Here is a 27232-nt window from a genome sequence, read left to right as displayed (position 1 = left end):
ATCTAACGGAATATGTTACAAATTACATTTTACAGCATGTATTCTGTAATCTGTAGTGGAGTACATTTTGAACCAAAGTAACCATCCCAACCCTGCCTGTCTGGCACCAATATTAGGCAGGTGGTTTTAATGCTGTGGGTGATCATATATATATATATATATATATATATGTGTGCAAGAGTCTGTCACTACTGAAACCGCACTCTCCTCCGCCATTTTGAACAGTCTGTACACTAATTACTCTGTCTGAAAATGAATTGCATTGCTTATTACTAATTACTTTCTAAAATCCAGATCAACCTCGACCAGATGAAAAATACAAGGATAGACATGAAACTGTTCTTATAATTATTTCAAATAAATAATATAAAATCAAATAAACTTTTCATAAACTGGCCAAAGAATTTAAGGGGGCAGTGTTAAATCAGAAAACACATGTTTTAACATTAGACGTTACATTTCAATTTTAAATTCACTATTGATTAATATTGAATTATTCTATAGTCTATACAGTATTTAACACAATTAAATCATTTGTAACTAATGAAATTACTGAAAAAAATAAGAGTAATCCCTTACTTTACTTTTTCAATGAAACAGTTATTTAATTACAGTAATTAATTGCTTAGTAAACTAAATATATAGTTACACCACTAGTTTAACACTAAAAAATGATCCTCACCTCAAATATAACGCAATGGGTGAATGATGCGTGAAGATAAGATCTTTATTTATGAATGAAGTACTCTTGTTTTAAAAGCTCATTGCTCAGCTTTCCATTGATATGACATCCCCTGAACACTTTAAAATACTCATGATAACTTTTGACAACTCTAACCTGTCAAACCTGTGCTGTTGGAGCAGATGCTCCGTTTGGCCGATGACAGGTGGATCTGACGTCCCATCTCAACTACATGTGACGCGACGCACATGCGATTTCCGCGTTTGCGGGATAGAGTGTCGTTTAGAAACGTCGTTTAGAAATGCACGCGTGTTTCACGTCGCGTGCATGTTGACAGAGTGAAAGACAAAATATGAGTAAAAACTAATTTAAGGGAAAGGTTTAAAGGAAAAGATTAACGGATTTTTATGACACTAACTTCCATCCGATGACCAGTGGAGTTGTGATGCTGAAAGGAGGATATCTACATCACGATTATCCGCATGCAGATTATGATACAAATTCTTGAAGATCTGGAAGATCTCTGGAAACAGAAGGGAATGCACTGGAAGAGTGATGAACAGACAGATTCAGCACAGTGGAACTCACTTATGACAGCAGCGAGAGAAAAACTATAAAGTGAAAGTGAAAACAAAGTTGTAAACCCATGGTGCTCGCCTGCGCATGCTCGTGGAGCTGGTGTTCATCTAAAGAAAACACAATAAATACACAATAATCGATCGATCGATTCAGCGCGAGACCTGCAGACAGGATGGACACGCGCACAGATGGGGGTAAAACGGTATGAATGATTCACTATGCACCTGAACTACAACATTTATTGGCAATATTTTATTATTATTATTATTATTATTATTATTTAAGACAAAGTATAAACTCTCAGAATTAATCTGTGAGTTATCTGCTCTTTTGGTTCTGAATGAAAATTGTCAAACTGAAAATGAAAGCGAACTGTCTCAATGAGTTATTTAAAATCTACAACACGCATAAAAGAAAGCTGCGCAATATCAAATGTTAGTCAGTAGTTTGTGCTGGGTTGTTTGAATGGTTTACCAGTGTTCACATGTTTGATATAATTGAACAAGCGCGAGCTGTCCGCGCGCGCGATAGTTGCGGGATCTGCTGCAGCTGCTTCACTGTGCTTCCGGTGTATCTACAGCGCACATCAAATACTACTGTACATACCTTTCCGTTTTACCTTCCTGTCTTTTAAAAGAACTTAAAAATAGTACCTCTCTCTCTCTCTCTCTCTCTCTCTCTCTCTCTCTCTCTCTCTCTCTCTCTCTCTCTCTCTCTCTCTCTCTCATCCCACGCACACAGATATATTGTGCCCGTATCTATGTATTTCTTTAGTCTCTCTCTCTTTTTCCTTTTTTAAGCAGCTTTTTTTGCTTTCCTTTTTAATTTCCATCAACACTAAAGGCAAACATTTAAGCCTCCATCTCACCCAGAGTTTAATATCTCACTTCAACTTGCTCTTTCACTTAACTTGTTTTGAGTTTATTTTACATTTTTGTCATTACATTTTTTTTTTGTGTGTGCAAAAGTGTTGTCAAACTTATCAGCATGGTTTAAAAGCTCAATGTGTATTCACTGCACGATTGGCTCAATTGTCTGTGGCCTCTCTGTGCTAATAAATACTCAATAAAATGCTTATACTTTCCAAGTCTTCTGAAGCCATACTATAGATTTTTATGAGAAATAGACCCAAATATAATATTTTTTTTTACTGATCTTCAACAAGCGAGTGTTGTCCACCGTCTCGTAAAATACAGGATCATCCCATCAAGATCGTTAATTTAACCTTGATATTCATTGTAAATGTTGCCTAATGCGGGTAAGGGACCCTCTAAAAAGTCCACACATTGTGCTAAAACATCCTAATACTTGATAATACTTGATGTTGGCAAATGCCATCGCAACTAACACCTATATGTGTATTTAATTAAATACATATACAGTCTGCATATGCTGCCCGCTTCAAAGTGAATGTGTAAAGCTGCTCTGCTGAAAACACCACATTTTATGAGGATCGTGCGCTGTGCTTATTGTAATGAATAACAGAAGAGAGCACACATTTACTGTGAAGTGCACAGCACCTGCAGACGTTATATTTATATAAATGAATCGCAGCATTTTGCGCTGGGTCATAAAACTAACGTCTTATCTGGAACAGTGAAACTACCGTCAAAAACACAGAACCACAAACACCAAGGCAAAATAAACGTTTGATTCAAAATAAAAGCTGGACGAGTGTAATTTGAGAAATGGCAAAATAAATATATTACTAGTGTTAAGTAAAATGCATTTCATTATTATTATTATTGAGCCTGTATCTCACAAGCAAGCATGCTGTTGTACTGAATGTTTATTTCATTTATAATGCGATTCTCTGTTGTGCAGCAGTTTATTTGAGAAAAAATAAGAGCAGTGGTGTGTTTTAGATTATGTTATGAGGATCTTTATTGAGGCACTTCATAAAAAAACTACAATGGTACGTTGAAAAGTAATTGTTTTATTTTCTTTTGATTAATGTTTGGATTCATTTGATTATACAATTTTGATAGTGAAATTGAATTCAGAAAAAAAAAATGTAACTGATTTCATAGAGTTCCACTAAAAGAATGTAAGCAATGTTTACTTAATTGATATAAACTTCAAAGAAAGCATGCTATGGTTTTAATGTATTATTTGCATTGAAATGTAACATTTTAATAGGCTAAAGGAGTGTGTTCAATAGTATATTATACATTTTTTTCTGTATCGTGACAACACTAATAGCGGGCATGTTCTCACAATGTTGGCCAATAGGGTAAGTTGTCACAGTGGGAATCGGCTGTTATAGAAGAATATGCTTGAATAAAAAAATTCAATACTAAATGATCTGCAACATTACTATACAAAATGTATGATAATGGATTCTCAGTCAAATTTAAACCGTAAAACAGTTATGAAAACGTGAAGAAAAAAAAATATCCAGTAAAAAAATCCAACATATAAGACATTTATTACCAATAACATAGAGCGTGTTTACTTGAAAACCACCAATATCAGATTATTCAAGTGACAGTAGTTTGGAAGATGGAATTTGCACAAATTACTCCAATTTAAGTTTTGAAGAAGGTGTTTGAAACCAACATACAAAACCACTGCTAGAGAAAATAAGCATTTGTGTAACTGAACTTTTGATTTCGATTTTTTAAACCTAATAGTTACTGAGATTTGTGACAAATTCTCTGTGTGACAACTAGCCCCAGTTTCTCCAACAGTTTAAAATGCTTTGATAAATGAGTCACAAGAGGTTCATTTTGTTATACATTTATAAACCGTCAGTTACATTTGAGCTCTTGCACTATCTGTGAATTTAATACAAAACAATGTATTTATTTTTTCAGAAAGAGAAACGACCCATCCACAGGAGGAGGAGTCCTTCACGGTACACCTGCCCTTATCGACCAAGGTTTGGGGGGAAATACTTTCGTCCACGGTAAGAATATGGCAAAATTATTGTGAAACAGTAAGTGTAATAACCCCAAATCCGTGTCGGCATCTTTGATGTTAGTGAACTTGATGCATGCAAGAAATATTCATAGTCTCACCACACAATGGCTGGAATGAGATGTTTCAACACCGCCGCTTCTGCTGCTTTGCATCTAATGCAAAACTGGAATGCAAAAAGGGCAGGGAGGATAGACCTGTAGTAAACCTGAAAGCAAAGTTGGCTAGTTGACTAGATAGGGAGTCATTTAGTGCAAACAGGGACAAATTAAACTTGTTTTCCCAAACAGGTATAATTCTAGGATTTCAATCATAGGGGGGCTCGTCCCCCAATTACACTTTTAGAAGTGCACATTTAATTTATTCCACTCTTTAGCATAGAGAGTGTTTTTTTTTTTTTAGATCATTCAAGAGAGCCAGCTAATATTCATTCAGAATATTGTCATTTTTTTAATAAACACTTACAAAGTTATATAGTTATACTGGAACCATAAACAACCATTCAAATATTTTTTTATTTTCCATTTATTTACAAATAATTAAAAATAAAACAAATGTTATTATATAAAATCTAATATTTTGCAACTTCTGTAGATTAAACTACCAAACACCAAAAAAAAAAAAAAATAATTATTATAATAAATCACATTTTGCTTGGTTGATCTTTAGTGGAGTGAATTAACTCCTGATGATGTTTCTCTGTATGTCATTAACTCATGATTCGATCAAAAGAGAAAATCACTCTAAAAGAGATTTTCATTTCAATAGAATAACCATGGTAAAATAAAGTTATTATACGATTCGCTTTGATATATGATATGAGGTTTACGATTCTATATTATCTCGATTTGATGTAATTACAATGACAAAGTTTGACAGAATATTGTGTTGATTTTTTTTAAAATTTTGCGCTAAAGGCACATTATAATTCTCTAAAAAATCGAATTCGTTAATACACAATATACACTCACCTAAAGGATTATTAGGAACACCTGTTCAATTTCTCATTAATGCAATTATCTAATCAACCAATCACATGGCAGTTGCTTCAGTGCATTTAGAGGTGTGGTCCTGGTCAAGACAATCTCCTGAACTCCAAACTGAATGTCAGAATGCGAAAGAAAGGTGATTTAAGCAATTTTGAGCGTGGCATGGTTGTTGGTGCCAGACGGGCCGGTCTGAGTATTTCACAGTCTGCTCAGTTACTGGGATTTTCACGCACAACCATTTCTAGGGTTTACAAAGAATGGTGTGAAAAGGAAAAACATCCAGTATGCAGCAGTCCTGTGGGCTGAAAATGCCTTGTTGATGCTAGAGGTCAGAGGAGAATGGGCCGACTGATTCAAGCTGATAGAAGAGCAACTTTGCCTGAAATAACCACTCGTTACAACCGAGGTATGCAGCAAAGCATTTGTGAAGCCACAACACGCACAACCTTGAGGCGGATGGGCTACAACAGCAGAAGACCCAACGGGGTACCACTCATCTCCACTACAAATAGGAAAAAGAGGCTACAATTTGCAAGAGCTCACCAAAATTGGACAGTTGAAGACTGGAAAAATGTTGCCTGGTCTGATGAATCTCGATTTCTGTTGAGACATTCAGATGGTAGAGTCAGAATTTGGCGTAAACAGAATGAGAACATGGATCCATCATGCCTTGTTACCACTGTGTGGGGGATGTTTTCTTGGCACACTTTAGGCCCCTTAGTGCCAATTGGGCATCGTTTAAATGCCACGGCCTACCTGAGCATTGTTTCTGACCATGTCCATCCCTTTATGGCCACCATGTACCCATCCTCTGATGGCTACTTCCAGCAGGATAATGCACCATGTCACAAAGCTCGAATCATTTCAAATTGGTTTCTTGAACATGACAATGAGTTCACTGTACTAAAATGGCCCCCACAGTCACCAGATCTCAACCCAATAGAGCATCTTTGGGATGTGGTGGAGCAGGAGCTTCGTGCCCTGGATGTGCATCCCACAAATCTCCATCAACTGCAAGATGCTATCCTATCAATATGGGCCAACATTTCTAAAGAATGCTTTCAGCACCTTGTTGAATCAATGCCACGTAGAATTAAGGCAGTTCTGAAGGCGAAAGGGGGTCAAACACAGTATTAGTATGGTGTTCCTAATAATCCTTTAGGTGAGTGTAAATCTTCAAAGCTTAAATAATAGTGTTTCTCATATACTGTACCTTTCATTATAAGAAAAGATCACAAACAAGGTGGATCTCGTGTTCAAGATCCACCTATGGGAGACATTGACAGCTCCCCGATTGCCCAAACACTCACAGTGAGGCCCTGCAAGCCAGTTTAGGGAACGGTCACCTCAAAGAGGCGGTGCTTGACACGTCCCATAATCACACACCTTGCAGCCCTGAAGCACACAAGTTAGAACTGTGCACAGGCAGAGCCTGAATAAAATGTTAGTGGCACAAACATAACAATCAGCCCAGTAGCATATATATATACAGTGAAGATAGCACCCAGGCAGGAATGTAAATGCATGCTTGGTGACATCAATGTGCACGGCCATATATATATATAAAAAGAAAGAAAAGGAGCTACCGGGGTCCTGGTAACATCAAGCTGTTTGTAACGTACAAATGTATGAGGAGAAGCACAGCTGGCAGCAGAACAGATGTCCTGCAATGAAACTCCCCTAAACAGAGCCCAAGAGGCAGCCATGCCCCTCGTGGAGTGGGCTTTGAGGCCTCCTGGAGGCTGCACTCCCCTAGATTCATATGCCAAAATAATAGCTTCCACAAGCCAATTCAGGAGGCGTTGTTTAGAAATGGGATTCCCCATGTGAGGGGCCCAAGAGAGGAAGAGCTGATTACTCTTCCGAAAAGCACTGGTCCTATCCAAGTACAGCCGCCAGGCACAGAGCATACAGCCTCTGATCCTCCACAGAGTTAAAAGGAGGAAGCTCAATTTCCTCACATGAGAATGCTGGGAAGCATTTAGGCATAAAGACCGGGTTGGGCCTAAGGAAAACATTATCTCCAGTAAGAGAGAACTTAGTGCATGAGGAATGAACAGAGAGTGCATGCAAGTCACTGACATGTTTAACTGATGGTAAGGTAAGGCCAGAAGCAAAGATGTCTTGAAAGACAGCAATTTTAGGGAAATGCTTCCCAGAGGCACAAAATGCTGCTGAGATAAAGCCTCCAGCACCATAAAGAGGTCTCACTCAGGAACAGTTCTCCTAGTAACTGGGAGAGAACGGCGGGCGCCCTTCATAAATCTACAATTGAGGGGGTGCTGTCCTGCCGTTGAGCTTTCAAACCCAAAATGACAAGCAGAAATAGCCGCTTTCCACTATTAGACCTTAATAGTGGAAAAAGACCTGCCCTTATCCATAAGGTTTTGTAAAAAACACAAAATATCAGAGATTGAAGTTTGATCGAGATTAAGTTTGTCCTCTCACGGGCCAAGCCCAAAGAGCCACCCTGTCCGGGTGGGGGGTGATAAATATCATCGTTCGCTTGAGACAACAGGTCTGTGCGTAGAGGGTGGGGCCATGGCTGGGCATGCAGAAGAGTTATTATCTCTGCCAGCCATGGTGCTTTGGGGCACCAGGGTGCTATCAAAATGAGGGACAGGCCCTGCTCTCTCACTCTGGCCAGGGTGGGTATTAACAGGCACAGGGGAGGGAATGCGTAGAGCAGCACTTTGGGCCATGGGTGGGCTAGTGCGTCCACGCTGAGGGGGTGTCCTTATCCATCAGCAAGAAGAACATAGGACAATGGGAGTTTTCACGTGAGGCAAAGAGATCTACGGTCGCCTGTCCGAATCTCTCCCACAACATGCCTACTATCTGAGGGTGGAGGCGCCAGTCTCCATAGAGCGGGTTCCCCCTCAACAGAAGGTCCACGCCCCTGTTCAAAATGCCTGGAACATGGGTCATGCGTAACGACAGGAAGTGCCGCCTGCTCCTCACTAAAAGCCTGTGAGCTAGAGCATGAAGCTTGGACGAGCGCATTCCGCCCTGGCGATTGATATGTGCCACTGCTGTGGTATTGTCGCAGCGAACGAGCACATGATGCCACTTTTCGATACATAACAGCCTAGAGAGGGATCCCTTGTGCGTAAAAATCTGCACTGCTCCAGTGGTGGAAGGCTGCTGTGCACAAGCATGTCACTGTTACAGAGTGACAGAGATCGTGTAATGGGCTGAAGTGGAGGGATAAAACCCCCTTCATGAATGCCCTCCTTCGCAGAAGGCCCAAAGGCAAAACCTGAATAGCTGATGCCATAAGACCCTGTAATCTGAGACATGTGCGAATTTGCACTTTCGTCCCCTCCTTGAATTGTGATAGACAATTCATTAGAAAGAGAATGCGCTCTTGTGAGAGGTGCACGTGCATGGAGGTTGAATTCAGCTCCAGACCCAGGAATATAACATTCTGAGTGGGTGTAAAATTGATCTTGTTCACATTCACTCTGAACCCGAGCGATGTGATGTGCGCGAGCACACTGCGAGTGATTTACACCACTTTCTCCTTGGAATTGACTATGATTAACCAATCATCTATGTATGTTAGGATCTTTAGACCTGTTATTCTCAGCGGCACTCACCCCCCGCACAAAGACAGAACACCCTTGGACTCTGCGAGACGCAGAAAGGAAGGATTGTGAATTCGTAACATGTGATAGGTTAAACAAAGACATTTCCTATGCGGGGTATCAACGTAAATGTTTCATCTTTCAGATCGACTGATGTGAACTGGTCATTCTGATGAATTGAGCGAGTGAGTGTGCCATGTGTTAACATTCTGAAATTGTATTTCCTCAAATGTTTGTTCAACACTCTGAGATCCAGAATAGGACCGAGAGAGCCGTCTTTCATCGGAACTAGGAAATAACGGGAGTAAAACCCCTGATTGCATTGATCTAGGAGTACTACATGAATCGCCCCCTTCCTAAGGAGGGAGGAGATTTTCTCTTTCAGAATGTGAGCAGCACTCTCCTCTGTGTGAGAGAAGATAACGTCGCCGAAAGGCGGGGGTTTCCTGGCAAACTGGAGTCTGTACCCATTCATTGTGGTTGTGGCTGACCCCACTGAGAGGAGGGCAGGATAGGAGTCCGGGGGGGGGCTGGCGGCCAGAGAATGTGGAAACCTCAAAGCCCCCTGAGGCCATGCATCGGGACGGTAGTTTACGTTAAGAGTCGGAGGGGCTAGAGTTGGGGGGTTTCTTGGCCGCAGCGAAAGACATTCTCCGCCAGCGCTTAGTGGATATAGGCCACCTTGAGAGGGATTAAGGTGTCTGGCGATAAAGGGCTCGATGGCGTGGGGGGGTGGCTGTGCCAGGCAGTGGCTACAGTTTTACGGGAATTCTAGAACCTCCTCCGTATGTTTGAGACCCATGCAAACGACACAGAAAGGATGAGGGTCTATGGCAACAATGAGGGCACTGCACGTGGCCAGGCAGGCATGCGATAGGTTGTCCCCTGGGGTAGCCGTAGGTTTGGGAACACCATATAAGATAAATACTCAGTGGCAAGCAGCCATGGAGCAGGTGAAGTGGTGAGAGAGAAAGGCGTGCAGCCTGACTGGTAGTTTAAGCCAGCGTGGGCTTGCAGCAAACAGAAACAGCTAACCTGGAAAGCTGATCTGAACGACGTGTTCTCCTGTAGACAAAATATCGAAAGACCCATTCCAACCGAGCTGAGAGAAACAGAGGTCATGAGAAGCGAATGTCAACTGAGGAACAACAGCATGTGCAGGTCCTTATATGCAGGGTCATTACCGGGCATAGGTCACGCGCTTCTGTCTGTCCAGCCAGACTTACTTGAACACGATCTTGAACACGAGATGATGAAAGAGAACAAATTTGAGTAATTGGACTTTTGACTATCATTATTGGAGTTGCTGAGATATTGACCTCATATCAGCGTCCTTGGGACAACTAGCCCGGTATAACCTTTAAAACCCTTTTCCAGTTTAAGCAATCACCATAGCAGATATCTACATTGTTGGTCCACAGATAGGTAGCCAAACTGGAATATGCTGTGCCTAATACTGAAATGATATCGCAAGAGATTTACTGGCATCCTGGAGGCAAAATAAATTAGTTCCATGCACAGACTGCACAGTTTATCACACTCCAATGATTGATGACAGACATATTATTTTGCAACTATGCAACATGCAACTTTTTTGCTGTGATCTTGTTAAAGGCCAGTTTATCCTTAAGCATCAAACCTATGCCTAAAGGCCCAGACATACTCTATGCAAGTACGTGAATGCAGATGCACCTTGCTACGCAAACTCAATTTCATGCATCGTTGTGTTGTGAAATGTGCCAGTGCTCAATTCATAAAACAACGCAAATACTCGCTGCATTCTCAACGTTGTCCCCAGTCCACTCAAACAAATGTATTTTTCTTTATGTCTCTCCCCACTCCTCAATTATCGACTCATCTACCACATCCGGGCTGCATCCGAAAACATAGGCAGCTGACTTTCTGCCTAATCAGTTAATGTCTTAACATCTGTTTTGAATGAATGGAACTCTTAAGGATACTGGTCTCTGGAACTGTTTGAAAAGCAATTTATTTTCATCCTGCCTAAGTATACAGCCTCTGAAGGCAGCATTTTCCTGGTTTCAGACGCAGAACCGGTTTCGTGGTCATGCCTAAAAATCGATTGCCCTGTTGTGGTCTGAGTTTTGTAACCACCAGAGCAATGCAAGTGCGCACGTAATGTATGTACAATGGGACCACGCGTTGGCCAAATGCTCGCGTCTGCGTTTGCATACTTGCGCAAAGTATGTTTCAGCCTTTAGGGTCCAACGTTGTGGTTTACATTCATAGTTTTGCATTTGTGCTAGTATATTGAGAGAAAATGTCTTCTTTTCGGAAATAATTATACATTTCATAAAAATAAAACTTGGATTTATTCAATTAAAAGTATTTATTCAATTAATGTAGTAGTAAAAACAAGTTAATCAAAGTATGTGAATATTGTGAGATTATTTATTATACATGTTGCCTGCAAGCAGGCATTTGCTAATATGCTTGTTCTTGAGTCAATTAAAAAATAATTAGGGCTGTCAATCGATTAAAATTTTTAATCAAATTAATTACATGGTGTCCCGGTTAATTAATCGCTTATATAAATATTTGCTGAGAAAGCCCGTCATATAACAATAATTCAATATATAATGATGAAATAATTATACATAGTTATCTTTAAATATTTAAAAAGATAATTTATATATATAATAAAAAATATTCAAATAATTCAAATGCATTACATTCTTGTGGCAGAAGATTTAATCATTGATAAGACAATACAAAAAGCGGCTTTTTTCAATACAATGTATTGTTTACTACCATATTATTGATCATAAGTCAATCATTGGCATACAGTCCACAGCAATCCATTTCACAAGTGAATTTGTCAATCAGTTGGAGATTTATTATGAGGGCTTGTTTAAGGGCCCGTCAATTTACACCTGCATCAGACAAGCTTGTGTAGTGTCTTGGGTGCGTTGCGTCATAAAAATAAATCTTTTTGGTCACTGTTCCAAGTTAAATATAGTTTAATACTTAGAACACATCTTGAGATCTCTTAGTTCAAATTTGCGCTCCATCAATTGTTTTGAACACAAGATCGTAAAGCATGTTTGTGTTGTGCTGTCTACTGAAGGGTTGTTTTCTTCACTGTATAAACTGCTTGTTGAACAAAGTTTCACTTACTGCCCTCTGGAGTAAACAGGTGGTACTACAAGCTTGCATTTCTCAAGGAATCTTCCTTATTACGGTACGGGGGCATTGCGAATAATTTCGTAACATTTTTTAATGCTGTAGCATCTGGACCAATCAGACACACATTTATTTAATTATTTAATGAATAACCCAACAGATGTCTCAAGACAGTAGCACGCAGAGGCCCACGCAGTCTTCATTTATGTCTGATCCCCCACTGATCGTTATCAGCAAAGGATCGCAGAAAGCGTGATTCACTACTTTCCCCCATAGGAAATGGACACAAAGCCCAGAACAACAGACCTTTCTTCATTAAATTATAGACAAACTGTCTATAAATTCACATGTATATCCCCAGTACATTGTGTATAGATCATTGCTGTCTTTAAAGTGTTTTTATTTAACTGTATACTGTTTTATGCATGACTTATGACAGGACTACCAGCTAATGTAAAATTATTTAGTATTATGTGATGAATCCTTGATATCCTGCACAATGGTGTATATATATATATATATTAGGGCTGCCAAAAATAGCGTGTTAACGACGTTAATTATTTGTTTGTTGTTAATTACGTGAATTTTTTTAACGCATTTCACGCATGCTCAGTGTGACAAATTATTCAGGTCAGGAAAGTCAGGAAAGTGGTTGGGAGCTAGAGGCGAGATGGAGCAAGGTGAGCAAAGTGGGCCTATTGACGGATTCAAATATAAAAAGAATGATGATGGTACAGTTAACAAGTACAAGGTTATTTGCAAGATTTGTAACAAGGAGTTTCAATTTCACCGGAGCTGTTCAAGCTTGAGGTACCATGTCAACGGCAAACATGCGTTTGCTGGGCCGTCAGGTTCAGCAAGTGGTTTGCGCCAGACCACGCTGAATGTTCGCAGGCCATTAACAAAATCAACCTCAAAATGGATTGCAAAGGATTGTAGACCCATTAGCATTGTAGAAGACTCAGGTTTCCTTGATGTTTTGCAAGTGGCGTCTCAAGACTCATCCTATAAGCCACCGTCAAGAGCCACAGTTATGACGAAAATCCACGAGCTCTATGAAAACGAAAAAGAAAAAAGGAAAGAGGTCTTGGCTCAAGTAAATCATATCGCCCTGACAGGAGACCATTGGACATCAGTGAGTAACAACAATTACCTTGGAGTAACTGCACATTTCATCAGTGACACGTGGGAACTGAAGTCTTTTGCGCTGACTATATTAAAAACTGAGGAGCGCCATTTTGCGGAGGCTTGTAAAGAGCAGTTCCTGTCTGTTGCACGTAAGTGGGACATCGAGGGCAAGACGACAACCATTGGGACTGACAGTGCACGCAACATGGTTGCCGCAATTCGACTTACACGCTATGAACACGTGAACTGTGTCGCTCACATGGTGCAGAGAAGCGTCACAGTGAGTCTTGCTGACAGCGGCTTTGTAAATGCTTTGGCCAAGGCTCGCAAAGTTGTCGGACATTTTAAGCACAGCCCAGCAAATGCTGCGGAGCTTCAAGCACAACAAGTCAGCCTGGGAAAGAAGCAAGAGCCATTGATCCAGGATGTTCCAACACGTTGGAATTCGACGCTGGAAATGGTCAAGCGCGTGAGCAGAAATAAAGAGACTGTCGTCACAGCCCTGGACAATCAGGAGCACAGACTCGTTTTGCCGACCGCAGCAGAGTGGGATAAACTGCAGAGGCTGGAGACACTTCTAGAGCCATGCAGGTAAATCAGTCTGTAACTTATCAAATAACATTGCTTTGATTATTTTCTGGAATGAATTCAACCAAGTCAAATATCAATAACATGTATGTAAAAAATAATAATGATAATAATAATAATGATAATAATAATAATAATAATAATAATAATAATATGTTGATAACCACTGTTCTAATAATACACTGTCTCTGTGTGCATGTGTGTGTTTGTGTGCGTAGGTATGTAACTGAGCTCCTGGGTGGAGAGGCCTATGTCTCCTGTTCTGTGGTACTACCTTAACTCTGCCACTTGCGTCTCAAGATGGAAGCCTGTGATGAGGACCCTGCATATGTGGTGAGATTCAAGACCAAGTTCAAGGAGGACCTAGCATCCCATCAAGAACAGCTCAACAATGCATGGCTCCAGATTGCTACAGTTTTGGATCCTCGTTTCAAAGACTTGAAATGCCTGCCCAAGACAGACAGGGAAGAGGTGTGGACCACACTTGAAGGGATGCTGCAACAAGAATCACCCAGAAGGTCTTCACAGACACATGATGATGGGCCACCCAGGAAGAAAATCAGCCTTCTGCAAATGGGCTCAGATTCAGAATCAGAAGATGAAGAGGTCCAACCTGCCATACAGAGGTACAGAGCAGAGCCCACCATTAAATTGAGGTGGTGGGCATCTCATTCAGGAGCCCATGAGAAGCTGGCCTCACTAGCTCACAAATACCTAGCCACTCCTGCAACCACTGTTCCCTGTGAACGACTTTTCTCAGTTGCAGGTCACATTGTGAACAAGAAAAGGTCAGCTTTACTTTCAGAAAATGTGAACAAGTTAGTTTGCCTCAGCAACTGGCTGAAAGATGATGAAGCTCAGTAGATTTGAAAGGTGATGTTCAAACAAAAAGACCAGTTTCAGTGCAACGTTATAGTAGTTAGCAACTGGATTTTTGAGCAACTGGATTAAAGAATGGAGGAAAAGTTAAAAGATTGTTCTTTGGTTTGATTTAAAAGTTTTATTGAAAATGTTTTTTTCCACATAAAAACGCAACAGATGACTCAAATTGTGCCAAAATATGGTAGGCCACTGTTATGATTTGACTACATTTATTGCTTTCTGTTCCATTGAATACTGTAAATTGTACATCCTGGTTAAGAGGAATGCCAAAGAGGAAGCGATGGGACATTACAAAGACAAATATTATGGTGTGTAGTATGTTTCAGCTTGATTTAAACCACCATTATTTGGCTGTGTTAATAAACAGACATAATATGAAAATTATGTATCTGTGTCCTGTTATTTATCTTTTGGTATGCATTTCAGAAAAAAAATGGTTAGGATTCAGGTGTAATTGCAAATAGTGATTCCCCTTCTGTCGCTCTCTCCGCGTTGTGTCGGAGAAGCGACACTAGGGGTCTCTCTTGAGTGCCGATATCCACCTCTGATCTATGAAAAAAGGCCAATGAGAGTTGGCAGCCGGTATTTGCATGTCCCGCCCCCGGACATACGGGTATTTAAGCGGCACAAATACGGGAGTTTATTCAGAAAATTTCTTCGGAGCCGATGGTCTGTCTGCAGTTTGCTGCGAGTTACACACCACTAACGTTCCTGTTTCCTCTGACGATCTGCATGCTGTTGGATCTTGACGGCGAACAACAGCGGCTTTCTCCTTCACATTGCACGCCGTGCATTGTTGCCCCTGAGCGCTTCGACAGCGCAGACACACACACACATTGTGTATTTAAAAGAGTAAATTCCTATTAAAAGAGTAATTTCTCTAAAAGAGCAAAACACAGCGGCGTTGAACGTCCTTTTCAGGACGCGTCTTTTTCAAGATGCCCTTCCGCCCTTGTGTTGTTCCTGGATGCGGTAGAGTGCTCTCCGCTTCAGACAGCCACAGGCGCTGTCTCGTGTGTTTGGGCCGCGATCACACCGAGGCGGCATTTGTGAATGGCTCATGTTCTCACTGCGAGAACATGACCATGACCACGTTGCGGTCGCGGCTTGCTTTCAACAGAGAGCAAGCCACCCCAGCAGCACCCCGCATTGCTCCTTCTTCCCACGGGATTGAGGACGATCGCGGTTGGCGCTGGAGGCGATTTGAGGCGGCAGCGGGTGCAGTTTCGCCGGGTAGCCCCCGCGAACCTCCCGTTCCCGACACGCTCGCTGGTCCCGTCTGCTTCGCGGCGATAGCGGCTCGCCTCACGGCCCGGCTGTCTATCCTCCCGAGCCCGAAGCAGATGAGCTCGCGGCCGCATCGGAGAGTGTGATGTCTGATGCCGAGGACTCCCCTGGACTGTCGCCTTCGACGCTCAGATGTCTGACATGCTTTCCCGGGCCGCCGTGAACGTGGGGTTGGATTGGAACCCTCCATCCTCCCCACAGCCTTCACAGTTGGATGACTGGTTCCTGGGGGCAGTGCACCGTTCGCGGCCTCGCATCCCCCGGTCCCGTTTTTCCCGGAGGTGCATGACGAGCTGACGTCTACGTGGAGAGCCCTGCTCTCCGCTCGTCTAGGTGCCACCCGCTCCACTCTCACCACCCTCGACGGCGGAGAGCGCCATGGGTACGGGGCGATTCCCCAGGTCGATAGGGCAGTTGCGTACCATCTATGCCCGGTAGCCCTACCTCCTGGCGTGGCCGCCCGTACTCCCATCCAAGCCCTGTAGGACAACATCCTCGCTCAACGCGAAGGCCTACAGTGCGGCTGGACGCGCTGCCTCCGCCCTGCATGCGATGGCCCTCCTGCAAGTCCACCAGGCCAAAGCACTCAGAAGCATGCACGGGGGAGGACCTGATCCTGATGTGCTGCAGGAACTGCGCTCAGCGACCGACCTCGCCCTGAGAGCGACGAAGGCCACAGCGCAGGCACTCGGACAGGCGATGGCCACCCTAGTGGTCCAGGAACGCCATCTCTGGCTCAATCTGGTCGAGATGCGTGAGGCTGATAAGAACCGCTTCCTTGACGCACCTGTCTCCCAGATTGGCCTTTTCGGCGACACCGTCGAGGACTTCGCCCAACAGTTCTCCGCGGTGAAGAAGCAGACGGAGGCCATCAGTCACATCATGCCCGCCGCCAGACCTGCCGCTACGGGCCCCGCCCGTCTGCCCGCCGAGGCGTCCCCTCGCGAAGAAACCAGCTCCTGCTCCGCCTCAACCCGGGCCCAGCTCTCAGCCCCAGCGTCGAGCACCCCGCAGGCGGCGCATGCCCCCTGTCTCACGAACCCCCTCTAGGACCCGGAAGGCTCCCAAGCGTTCCTGAGACAGCCGACCCAGAGCCGAAGACGTTAGCTCCAGAGGTGGTAAGACCACTCCGTCCCCCGGTGGAGGGCCGGGAGGAGACTCCTTTGTTTTTTTCATTTGCCACACCCCCTGACGGGGGCTGTGGTACCCACATTCTCAATAAAAGAGCTATTTCCTTTGCCTCTGGGTCACCTGGCCCGCAAATGCCGTTCTCACGGCAATCTGCTTTCAGATTACGACAGTCCCGGTACACCAGATGCGGCGATCCCACCTTCCGCCTGCCCACGACTGTCCCCCGGCCAGCCGGTTCAGACGAGTCCAGAGGACGCCAGCATCAGACCTCCTCCTCAGTCACGAACCCGCCCCCTGCCGGGAGCGCGGAGCAAGGTAAGTGCTTTGAGTCTATTCTCAGCACCTCAGCCTCAGGCCGCAATGAAGCCGCCCGACTGCGAGGCCATGCCGGGTACGTCCAAAATACTCGTCCCTTTGGTGCCCCTAGCGCAGAGCTGGGAAGTGTGGCTTTCGCTTCCCAACGCATCACGCTGGCTGCACCGGACCATTCGACTCGGTTACGCAATTCAGTTTGCCCGGCTCCCGCCCCCCTTCAGGGGTGTCCGCTTTTCCGCAGTACACGGCGAGCATGCCGGTTCCCTGCGCACGGGAATCGCGACCCTCTTAGCCAAGGGCGCGGTGGAGCCCATCCCTCCAACCAAAATGAGGAAGGGTTTCTACAGCCCTTACTTCATTGTACCCAAGAAAGGCAGCGGCTTACGACCAATCCTGGACCTGCGAGTTTTCAATCGGGCCCTGTTAAAACTCCCGTTCAAAATGCTCACGTAGAGAAATATTCTGGCTGGCATTCAGCATCTAGATTGGTTCGCAGCGGTAGTACTTCCACGTCTCAATTCTGCCACGACACCGACCCTTCTTACGGTTCGCGTTCGACGGCCAGGCGTTTCAGTACAAAGTCCTCCCCTTCGGCCTGTCTCTGTCCCCTCGCGTCTTCACGAAGGTCACAGAGGCGGCCCTTGCCCCGCTACGAGTAGCCGGCATCCGCATTCTCAACTACCTCGACGACTGGCTCATCCTAGCACACTCTCGAGAGTTACTATGCGCACACAGAGACCAGGTGCTCCGGCACCTCAGCCGTTTGGGGCTTCAGGTCAGCTGGGAAAAGAGCAAGCTCACTCCGGTTCAGAGCATCTCTTTTCTCGGGTTGGAGTTAGACTCAGTCTCAATGACAGCACGTCTCACGAGCGAGCGTGCTCAGTCGGTGCTGGACTGCCTCGCTTCCTTCAAGCCAGGCACAGTGGTCCCTCTAAAACTTTTCCAGAGGCTCCTGGGGCATATGGCGTCCTCCGCGGCAGTCGCGCCGCTGGGGTTGATGCATATGAGACCACTCCAGCACTGGCTCCAGACTCGAGGCCCAAGACAAGCATGGCACCATGGCACGCATCGGGTAAGGATCATCCCCGCCTGCCTCAAAACACTCCGACCCTGGACAGACCTCTGCTTTTTATGGGCAGGAGTGCCCCTGCAGCAGGTGTCCCGATGCATTCTGGTCACAACCGACGCCTCCCGGTCCGGGTGGGGTGCCGTGTGCAGCGGGCACGCAGCAGCGGGCCGTTGGAAAGGGGCCCCGCTGCGTTGGCACATCAATTGCCTGGAGTTGCTGACCGTCCTTCTTGCTCTCAGGAAGTTCCTCCCGTTAGCGACTCAAGTCGCTGCGTGCCACTCACATCCCTGGAAAGCTCAACATCGTAGCGGACGTGCTATCACGACAACGCCTGCCCGGCTGGGAGTGGAAGCTTCTCCCCCAGTCGGTCCAGCTGATTTGGGAATGGTTTGGCAAGGCCCAGGTAGACCTGCTTGCCTCCCAGGAAACCTCCCACTGCCCGCTCTGGTACGCCCTAACAGAGGCTCCCCTCGGGACAGACGCGCTGGCACACAGCTTGTCCTCGGGGCTGCGCAAGTACGCATTTCCCCCAGTGAGCCTTCTTGCACCGGTGCTGTGCAAGGTCAGGGAGGACGAGGAGCAAGTCACGTTAGTGGCCCCCTACTGGCCCACTCGGACTTGGTTCTCGGAACTCAGACTTTTCGCGACAGCTCCTCCCTGGCGAATTCCCCTGAGAAAGGACCTCCTCTCTCAGGGACGGGGCATGCTCTGGCACCCGCGCCCAGACCTCTGGAACCTCCACGTCTGGTCCCTGGACGGGATGCGGAAGAGCTAGCCGGCTTACCGGCGACCGTTGTGAATACAATCAACCAAGCCTGAGCCACTGTGTGAAAGTGGCACTTGTTCGCAGATTGGTGTTCTTCCTGAACTGAAGACCCGCAGAGATGCGCGATCAAGTCAGTGCTCCTGTTCCTACAGGAGAGGCTGGACAGGAGGCTGTCCCCGTCCACCCTCAAGGTGTATGTTGCCACCATTGCCGCCCACCACGATCCTGTAGACGGCAAGTCTTTGGGTAAGCACGACCTGATCCTCAGGTTCTTCTGTGATCCTAAGACCGCGACCGGGCTATGTGCCCAAGGTTCCTACCACACCCTTCCAAGATCAGGTAGTGAACCTGCAAGCGCTGCCCCGGGAGGAGGCAGACACAGCCCTTTCGTTGCTATGTCCAGTGTGCACCCTGCGCATTTACCTGGACCGCACACAGAGCACCAGATGCTCTGAGCAGCTCTTTGTCTGCTTTGGGGGACGGCAGAAAGGGAATGCCGTCTCCAAACTGAGGCTCGCCCACTGGGTTGTCGACGCCATCACACTGGCTTATCATACCCAGGCCGTGCCCCTACCCTCGCGGGTCCGAGCTCACTCAACAAGGGGTGTTGCGTCCTCGTGGGCACTGGCCAAGGGCACCTCCCTAGCAGACATCTGTAGAGCCGCGGGTTGGGCAACACCCAACACCTTCGCGAGGTTTTACAACCTCCGCGTCGAGTCGGTTAGCGTCTCGTGTTTTCTCAGGTCCGAGCCCGTGAGAACTTCGGTAACACGTGAGAACGACCGGCCGGGTGGATCGCTGTGCCCAGCGCCCTTTTCCTGACGTCAAGGTAAAGTAGTGCGCCTTCTTCCCAGGGCGCCTCACTCCGAGTCGGGACCCTGGTCGATTCCTCCCCAGCCCTCCGGGTCCGCGGTTCAGCGGAGGAACTCGCCGAGCCAAGCCACTGCGGGTACCCTGATGGCTACCCTGTACTGGTATAGGTGCTCCACAGGTAAGGCCTCCTGCTCGGACTCCCACTGTGTGTAATTCCACGGTTCTGTCCTCTTACGAGCGGACCCCCGTGTCTCCCTTAGGCAGTTACAGCTGCCCCGGTCGCCATGCTGTAGCAACTCCCCCCTTTCGAGGCTGGATCTACCACCACACCATACTTTCCACACGAGCCCTAAGACAGCCGTGTGACGTGTCTACCACTTTTCCTCCCCAAGAAAAAGGGCAGGTGTGGTCTCCGCAGGGTCTGGGTAAGACCCCCTTCCCTATATGCGTGTAAGGGCCCCGGCTGTGATTGCTCTATGCGAGAAACATAGAGAGAAAGAGGCCCAGCCAGGCTGGCCCGTTCCCATGTTGGCAAACATCGCCTTGTTCCCCTTCCAGGGTAACTAGAAGGATTCCGATGTTCTTATGGGGCATTGGGGAAGGGTACGTGCAGCCAGGTACAGACGATGAGCGGCACTGGATGAAATCCCTGCCCGCCTCTGTATCGGCGGTTCACGTACACGGTTCAGCACATGGCAAGATTGGATTGGGTCCCCTAGTGTCGCTTCTCCGACACAACGTGGAGAGAGCGACAGAAGGGGAACGTTTGGTTACGTATGTAACCTCCGTTCCCCGAGGGAGGGAACGACACGTTGTGTCTTTCCCCCGCCATGTCGCTGAACCGAGCCACTGTTGTGGCCGGACCATTTCCGGCTCCTCAGAAAAATCCTGAATGAACTCCCGTATTTGCACCGCTTAAATACCCGTATGTCCGGGGGCGGGACATGCAAATACGGCTGCCAACTCTCATTGGCCTTTTTTCATAGATCAGAGGTGGATATCGGCGCATAAGAGAGACCCTTAGTGTCGCTTCTCCGACACAACGTGTCGTTCCTCCCTCGGGGAACAGAGGTTACATACGTAACCAAACGTTAATCCTGATTAATCCACTGAAAATTCCGATTAATTTGATTAAAAATTGTAATCATTTGACAGACCTAATATATATATATATATATATATATATATATATATATATATATATATATATATATATATTAGGTCTGTCATTATACAATGCATGCTGTATAATTCTGACAGCATGCATTGTATGCTTCCTATATTGGTCAGAGCATAAAAGGGCTTAAACTAACCCTAATCATGAAAATGAGTCAGCTTCCAAACAAAGGAACATTTCCCGCTTGGAAATTGCACCTTTCTCATTGGTCAAGCCAGACTCGAGAGGAGGGACCTCCATCAGAAGTTAAAAGACACGTCCCGCCTCTTATTCATTCTCTCTTTCCCGGGATCTTTCCCCTGACTCTGTTCCCTCTGTTGCAAGTCGTGCTGACCACGAGGCCTGCAGGCAGGCAGGCCTCAACACCTCAAGCCATGTGCAACTTTAACACCATCGACTCAAGGAACCATCAAGCCTTTCTCCTGCGACTGCATCCGGGTGCTCTCTCAACAGCCAAGGCATTGCAAGTATCGTACCAGTAACTAACTGAACATAGATTTAGTATAATATGAAAACCCCTTTGTAACAAAGGTGCTTTTAAATTAAGAGCTCGATGGTTCTCTCAGATGGTCAAAATGACTTTTCATAACTGCATTTCCCCTATTCTGCTCCGGTTTCATTTTATATTCAAGTCAAGTCATATTTATTTGTATAGCGCCTTTCACAACACACATCGTTTTAAAGCAGCTTTACAGAATATCAGCATTAACAGAGGATAAAACTGTAATGTCTATAAAGTCGATTAATCATCATTGTGTAATTTCGATAAAATACGATTTTTAATAGTGTTTAAAAAGAATTAAATGATAATTGTATTAATAACCCCAGTGAGCAAGCTGTAGGCGACTGTGGCAAGGAACACAAAACTCCATAAGATGTAGATTAATGGAGAAAAATAACCTTGGGAGAAACCAGACTCACTGTGGGGGCCAGTTCCCCTCTGACTAACATTATGAATGTAATGTAAATATTACTTGTGTATAGTTAAAATCATGGTTTAAAATTATTAAACTAAGTGTTAAGGGTCAGTGATTAAACATCGATTGTGTTTGAACTGTAAGATTAATGACCAAAGTCTTTGAAGTCCATCTTGATTAATTGCAGAAGTTCACATAGATGCAATTGTCCTTGTTAATTGGCTGATGAAGGCTTTTGTTGGCAATAGTTAGTCTATGCATTCCATTATAAGATCGTAATCCATCAATAGACCGAGATGCACTTTTCCCTTTCCCATGTATGCGTGATTTTGTGTGTATGTTTTTGTTTAGATTAGTTATGTGTTCGTATTTTAGTTAAATACAATTTGTGTACATTCTTGTGAGTTGATTCTGGTCTGCTTGTAAATCAAGTCAAGTCAAGTGTCAAGTGGTTTTTAACTTCAATGTAAGAACTTCAATGTAAGAAAGAGTTATTTTTGTGTGGCCACGAAAAATATCCTTTCTGAGAATTGATAGGCTGGACAAACAGCTAAATTGATTGTAAGATTAATTCAGCTTATGATTAATTATTCATGTTTCCCTTTTAAAGATATTTTTGACTGTAGTATATTTTGATATGTAATCTCATCCCTGTTTCTAAAAGATTTCACTTTAAAGCTATACCTATATGTGTAATATTATTGTCAATAACCCATGAGAATAATATTACTCCAATAAGAGAATTAATAATTATTCACTTATTAAAGCTAATTCCTTACAGTAGAAATTGTGAGCTGATACTAGACGTTATATTACGATTTCAATGGTGGAGAATCTATTAAAGACAAATAATCTAGTTATTTGTTATTTATCTAATTTATAATGGTTATCGAATGCGACTAATTCCCTTATGCATTTCATTACCTAATAATGTACCATAAGGACAGTTTAATCTAGTCCATAGCTCACATATTTCAAGAGTCTAAATTTCCTCCTAAATTTAGCATGCATGCAAAATACCCATTTAACTGATCGAGTCCACATCTCTAAATTATATATGTAATACCCTACATAACGTACACAACACTTTAATCCATGCAGTGTACATTTATCATACCAAATTCGCTACATATATTGGTGTGAGAATCTGGGCATTTTAACTGATTACTGTTTATTTGTGCATTGTGGAACGTGTTGATGTTCATATGCATCGATTACACTGTTTTCATTAGTGTTGACCCAGATCACAAATCACTGGTGTTGGTTGCTATAGCGACGGAAGTTCACGGGAAGTCCTAAAGAGACTCTTCCGGGGCAATCTACCATGCATACGCAACCTGCCGATGCCATATTTTAAGAACAGTACAGCTATGCTAATAGCATAACACAACACGCCAAACTAACCAGTTAGCGAACTTTCATGGAAACCCCTAAATACACTACAACATGTTATTTTTAATAAAATGAATCACACTAACTAATTAACGCGTTAAATCGACAACCCTAATAATAATACATAAATCTTTTAACAAACTTTGATGCTCTGTGCTGAACCCCCCATAATTAATTAACATTTACTAATTATATAATAATTCAAAAGTCGCTTGACCAACACAAAATGTTTCCTTTTAAAGCTTAGACGCTGGAGTTTATGATGCATATAGGCAATATATTAACAGGTGCTTTCAGGTGAGTTCAGTTTTCATAACTTGAAATATGATCAGTGACTCAAATATGTCAAATATGAGATCAAAACATTATACAGATCGGAAAGGTCACAGGTAGAATACGATTGTTTCACTCGCATGCAAAATTCATATTGAGAAGTAGCACAGAGAAAGAAAGCAAAGTTTATAAGTACACAGATTTGTCTTTTTGTCTTGTTTAGAATTAAACATAAACAGAATATAAAACCAGTGGATGCTCCCGATTAAAACAATCTTAATGTTAGGTATACCTTGTCTTGTCTCACTGTTGCCCTTAGTTTTGTCACTCCACTCTGTCAATCACTGAATGTTGTTAAGCCTGGTATGTGTTCCCTGCCCGAGTTCTCAGTTTTGTTTCATCGTGTTTAAGTTTCCTGTTTTCCCATTGTGGGTTTTTCCTTTGTGTTTATTTGTTTGTTTGTTTGTTTAATAAAGTTAAGCTGCATTTAGATCCACTCTCCTCGTCTGCCTTCGCTGCCACCATTCATAAAAGAACGACTGACCAACACACATGGATCTAGCAGCCCTTTGGAGGACCACGTCCGGGATTTTCTGGGGCTGGCACACATCTCTGAGGGAGCGGTTGCCGCCGGCGAGTCGTTGCGGGACGCTCCTCGGTTTGGTGGAAGAGACCCTGCGTGTCAGCGGATTGCCGCTCACTGTGGGCGTTCTGAAGGATGACACTCCTCCCACGAAGATACTCCCCCTGTCCGCCACGATTCGTCTCTCCACGCCCGTCCTGACCTACACGCTGCCAACCTCGTCCGCTTCAGAGCCGGTGTGCTCCGCATCCGCGATCTTTGAGCCAGCGTGCTCAACTTCATCTGCCCAGAGGAGGAAGAGAAGATGGGCTTCCGCCTCCCGGCCCACACCTGCGAGCCAGAGCCCACGCCTGCCCCGGTCTGCGAGCCAGCGCCCACGCCTGTCACTGTGAGCGAGCCAGCGCCCGCGCCTGTCACGGTGAGCGAGCCTGCGCCCGCTTCAGCCACGGTCAGCGAGCTTGAGCCCTCGTCAGCCCTGGTCAACCAGCCAGAGCCATTAGCCCCTGATGTCAGTGAGCCAGCGCCTGTCATCTCAGCCGTCAGTGAGCCAGTGCTTGTCGCCTCAGCCGTCAGTGAGCCAGCTCCTGTCGCCTCAGCCGTCAGTGAGCCAGCGCCTGTAGCCTCAGCCGTCAGTGAGCCAGCGCCTGTAGCCTCGACCGTCCCCGAGCTAGCGCCTGTAGCCTCGACCGTCCCTGAGCCAGCACCAGTGGTCTCGACCATCCAAGAGCCAGTGCCCGTAGCCATGACCGTCCAAGAGCCAGCGCCTGTAGCCTCGACCGTCCCTGAGCCAGCACCAGTGGTCTCGACCGTCCCAGTGCTAGTAGCCATGACCGTCCAAGAGCCAGTGCCAGTAGCCATGACCGTCCAAGAGCCAGTGCCCGTAGCCATGACCGTCCAAGAGCCAGCGCCTGTAGCCTCGACCGTCCCTGAGCCAGCACCAGTGGTCTCGACCGTCCCAGTGCCAGTAGCCATGACCGTTCAAGAGCCAGTGCCAGTAGCCATGACCGTCCAAGAGCCAGTGCCCATAGCCATGACCGCCCAAGAGCCAGCGCCAGTAGCCATGACCATCCAAAAGCCAGCGCCAGTGGTCGTGCCCGTCCAAGAGCCAGTGCCAGTGGTCGTGCCCGTCCAAGAGCCAGTGCCAGTAGCCATGACCGTCCAAGAGTCAGCGCCTCTCGAGCCTCCCCGGGCTCCTCCTCCCGAGACTCCCAGGGTTCCATCTCTCAAGTCCCTCGAGTCTTCCAGGGCTCCTCCTCCCAAGCCTTCCAGAGCTCCGCCTTCCGAGCCTACCAGAGCTCCGCCTCCCGAGCCTTCCAGAGCTCCGCCTTCCGAGCCTTCCAGAGCTCCGCCTTCCAAGCTTTCCAGAGCTCCGCCTTCCGAGCTTTCCAGAGCTCCGCCTTCCGAGCTTCCTAGAACTCTGCCTTCCGAGCTTCCCGAGCTTTCCAGAGCTCCGCCTTCCAAGCTTCCTAGATCTCTGACTTCCGAGCTTCCTGAGCTTTCCAGAGCTCCGCCTCCTGAGCCTTCCAGAGCTCCGCCTCTCAAGGCTCTCGAGCCTTCCAGGGATCCACCCCTGGAGCCTCTCGAGCCTCCCAGGGCTCCGCCTCTCGAGCCTCCCAGGGCTCCGCCTCTCGAGCCTCTCGAGCCTCCCAGGGCTCCGCTTCTCGAGCCTCCCGAGCCTTCCAGTGCTCCGCCTCTCGAGCCTCCCAGGGCTCCGCCTCTCGAGCCTTCCGGGGCCCCGCCTCTCAAGCCTCTCGAGCCTTCTGGAACTCCGCCCCTCAAGTCTCTCGACCCTCCCAGGGCTCCGCCTCGCAAGCCTCTCGAGCCTTCCTTGGCTCCGCCTCCTGAGCCTCCTACGGCTCCTCTCCCCGAGCCTCCTTTGGCTCCGCCTCCGGAGCCTCCTACGGTCCCACCTCCAGAGCCTCCTACGACTCCACCTCCCGAGCCTCCTAGGGCTCTTCTCCCCGAGCCTCCTACAGCTCCGCCTCCAGAGCCTCCTATGGCTCCACCTCCCGAACCTCCTACGGCTCTGCTCCCAGAGACTCCAGAACCTCCTACGGCTCCGCCTCCCGAGCCTCCTACGGCTCTGCCCCCCGAGACTCCCGAACCTTCCTCGGCTCCCCCTCCTGAGCCTTCCTCATTTCCGTCTCATGAGCCTCCCTCGGCTTCACCTCCAGAGCCTTCCAGTCCTCCGCCTCTAGAGCCTCCTTCGGCACCACCTCCATCGGCTCCGCCGCCAGAGCCTTCCAGGTCTCCGCCTCTAGAGCCTCCTCCGGCGCTACCTCCCCGAGCCTCCTACAGCTCCGCCTCCAGAGCCTCCCGAGCCTCCCTCGGCTCCGCCTCCTGAGACTTCCTCGGCTCTCCCTCCTGAGCCTTCCTCAGTTCCGTCTCCTGAGCCTCCCTCGGCTCCACCTCCAGAGCCTTCCAGGCCTCCGCCTCTAGAGCCTCCTACGGCGCCACCTCCATCAGCTCCGCCGCCAGAGCCTTCCAGGTCTCCACCTCTAGAGCCTCCTATGGCGCTACCTCCCATGGCTCTGCCTCTTGAGCCTCCAGAGCCTCCCTCAGCTCCGCCTCTTGAGCCTCCAGAGCCTCCTTCAGCTCCGCCTGCTGGGCTTCCCGCAGCTCTGCCTCCTGAGCCTCCAGGGCTTCCCTCAGCTCCGCCTCCTATGACTTCTCCGCCCCCCACGGCTCCAAGGCCTCCCCCGGCTACGCCTTCTACGGCTCCGGTCCCTATCCTGAGGCCACCTCCCAGGTCCCCCAAGCCAATCCACATCCCGTGGTCAACTTCCTGGCCCCCAGGACCGGCGCCTGTCCTTCGACTGCCTCCCAGACCCCCAAACCTGTCCTTGCCCCCAAACCTGTCCTTGCTCCCAGGCCTCCTGAACCGGTCCCTGTCCTGTGGCTACCCTCCTTGGACTGCCGGTCTGCCCTTTGTGCCCCCTTGGACTTCCTGGCCCCCCGGACTGGTCCCTGTCCATCGACTGCCTCCCAGGACCCCCAAACCAGTCTTCGCT

The 27232-nt window shown here is 46.7% G+C and overlaps 1 protein-coding gene across 1 annotated transcript in view; it reads left to right on the top strand.

The window, feature by feature from the left end:
* Nucleotides 1-688: 688 nt before the first annotated feature.
* Nucleotides 689-27232, top strand: part of LOC127630681 (periphilin-1-like) — a 60065-nt gene continuing 33521 nt past the window's right edge. The window contains exons 1-2 of the mRNA XM_052108332.1: nucleotides 689-1463; nucleotides 4078-4169. Of these exons, the coding sequence (XP_051964292.1) occupies nucleotides 1434-1463; nucleotides 4078-4169 (122 nt within the window). The 5' untranslated portion in view covers nucleotides 689-1433. The remainder of the gene's footprint in view (nucleotides 1464-4077; nucleotides 4170-27232) is intronic.

Source organism: Xyrauchen texanus, chromosome 37, assembly GCF_025860055.1.
Source record: "Xyrauchen texanus isolate HMW12.3.18 chromosome 37, RBS_HiC_50CHRs, whole genome shotgun sequence".
NCBI classification, from domain to species: Eukaryota; Metazoa; Chordata; class Actinopteri; order Cypriniformes; family Catostomidae; genus Xyrauchen; species Xyrauchen texanus.
This window is presented reverse-complemented; position numbering and strand designations above follow the sequence as displayed.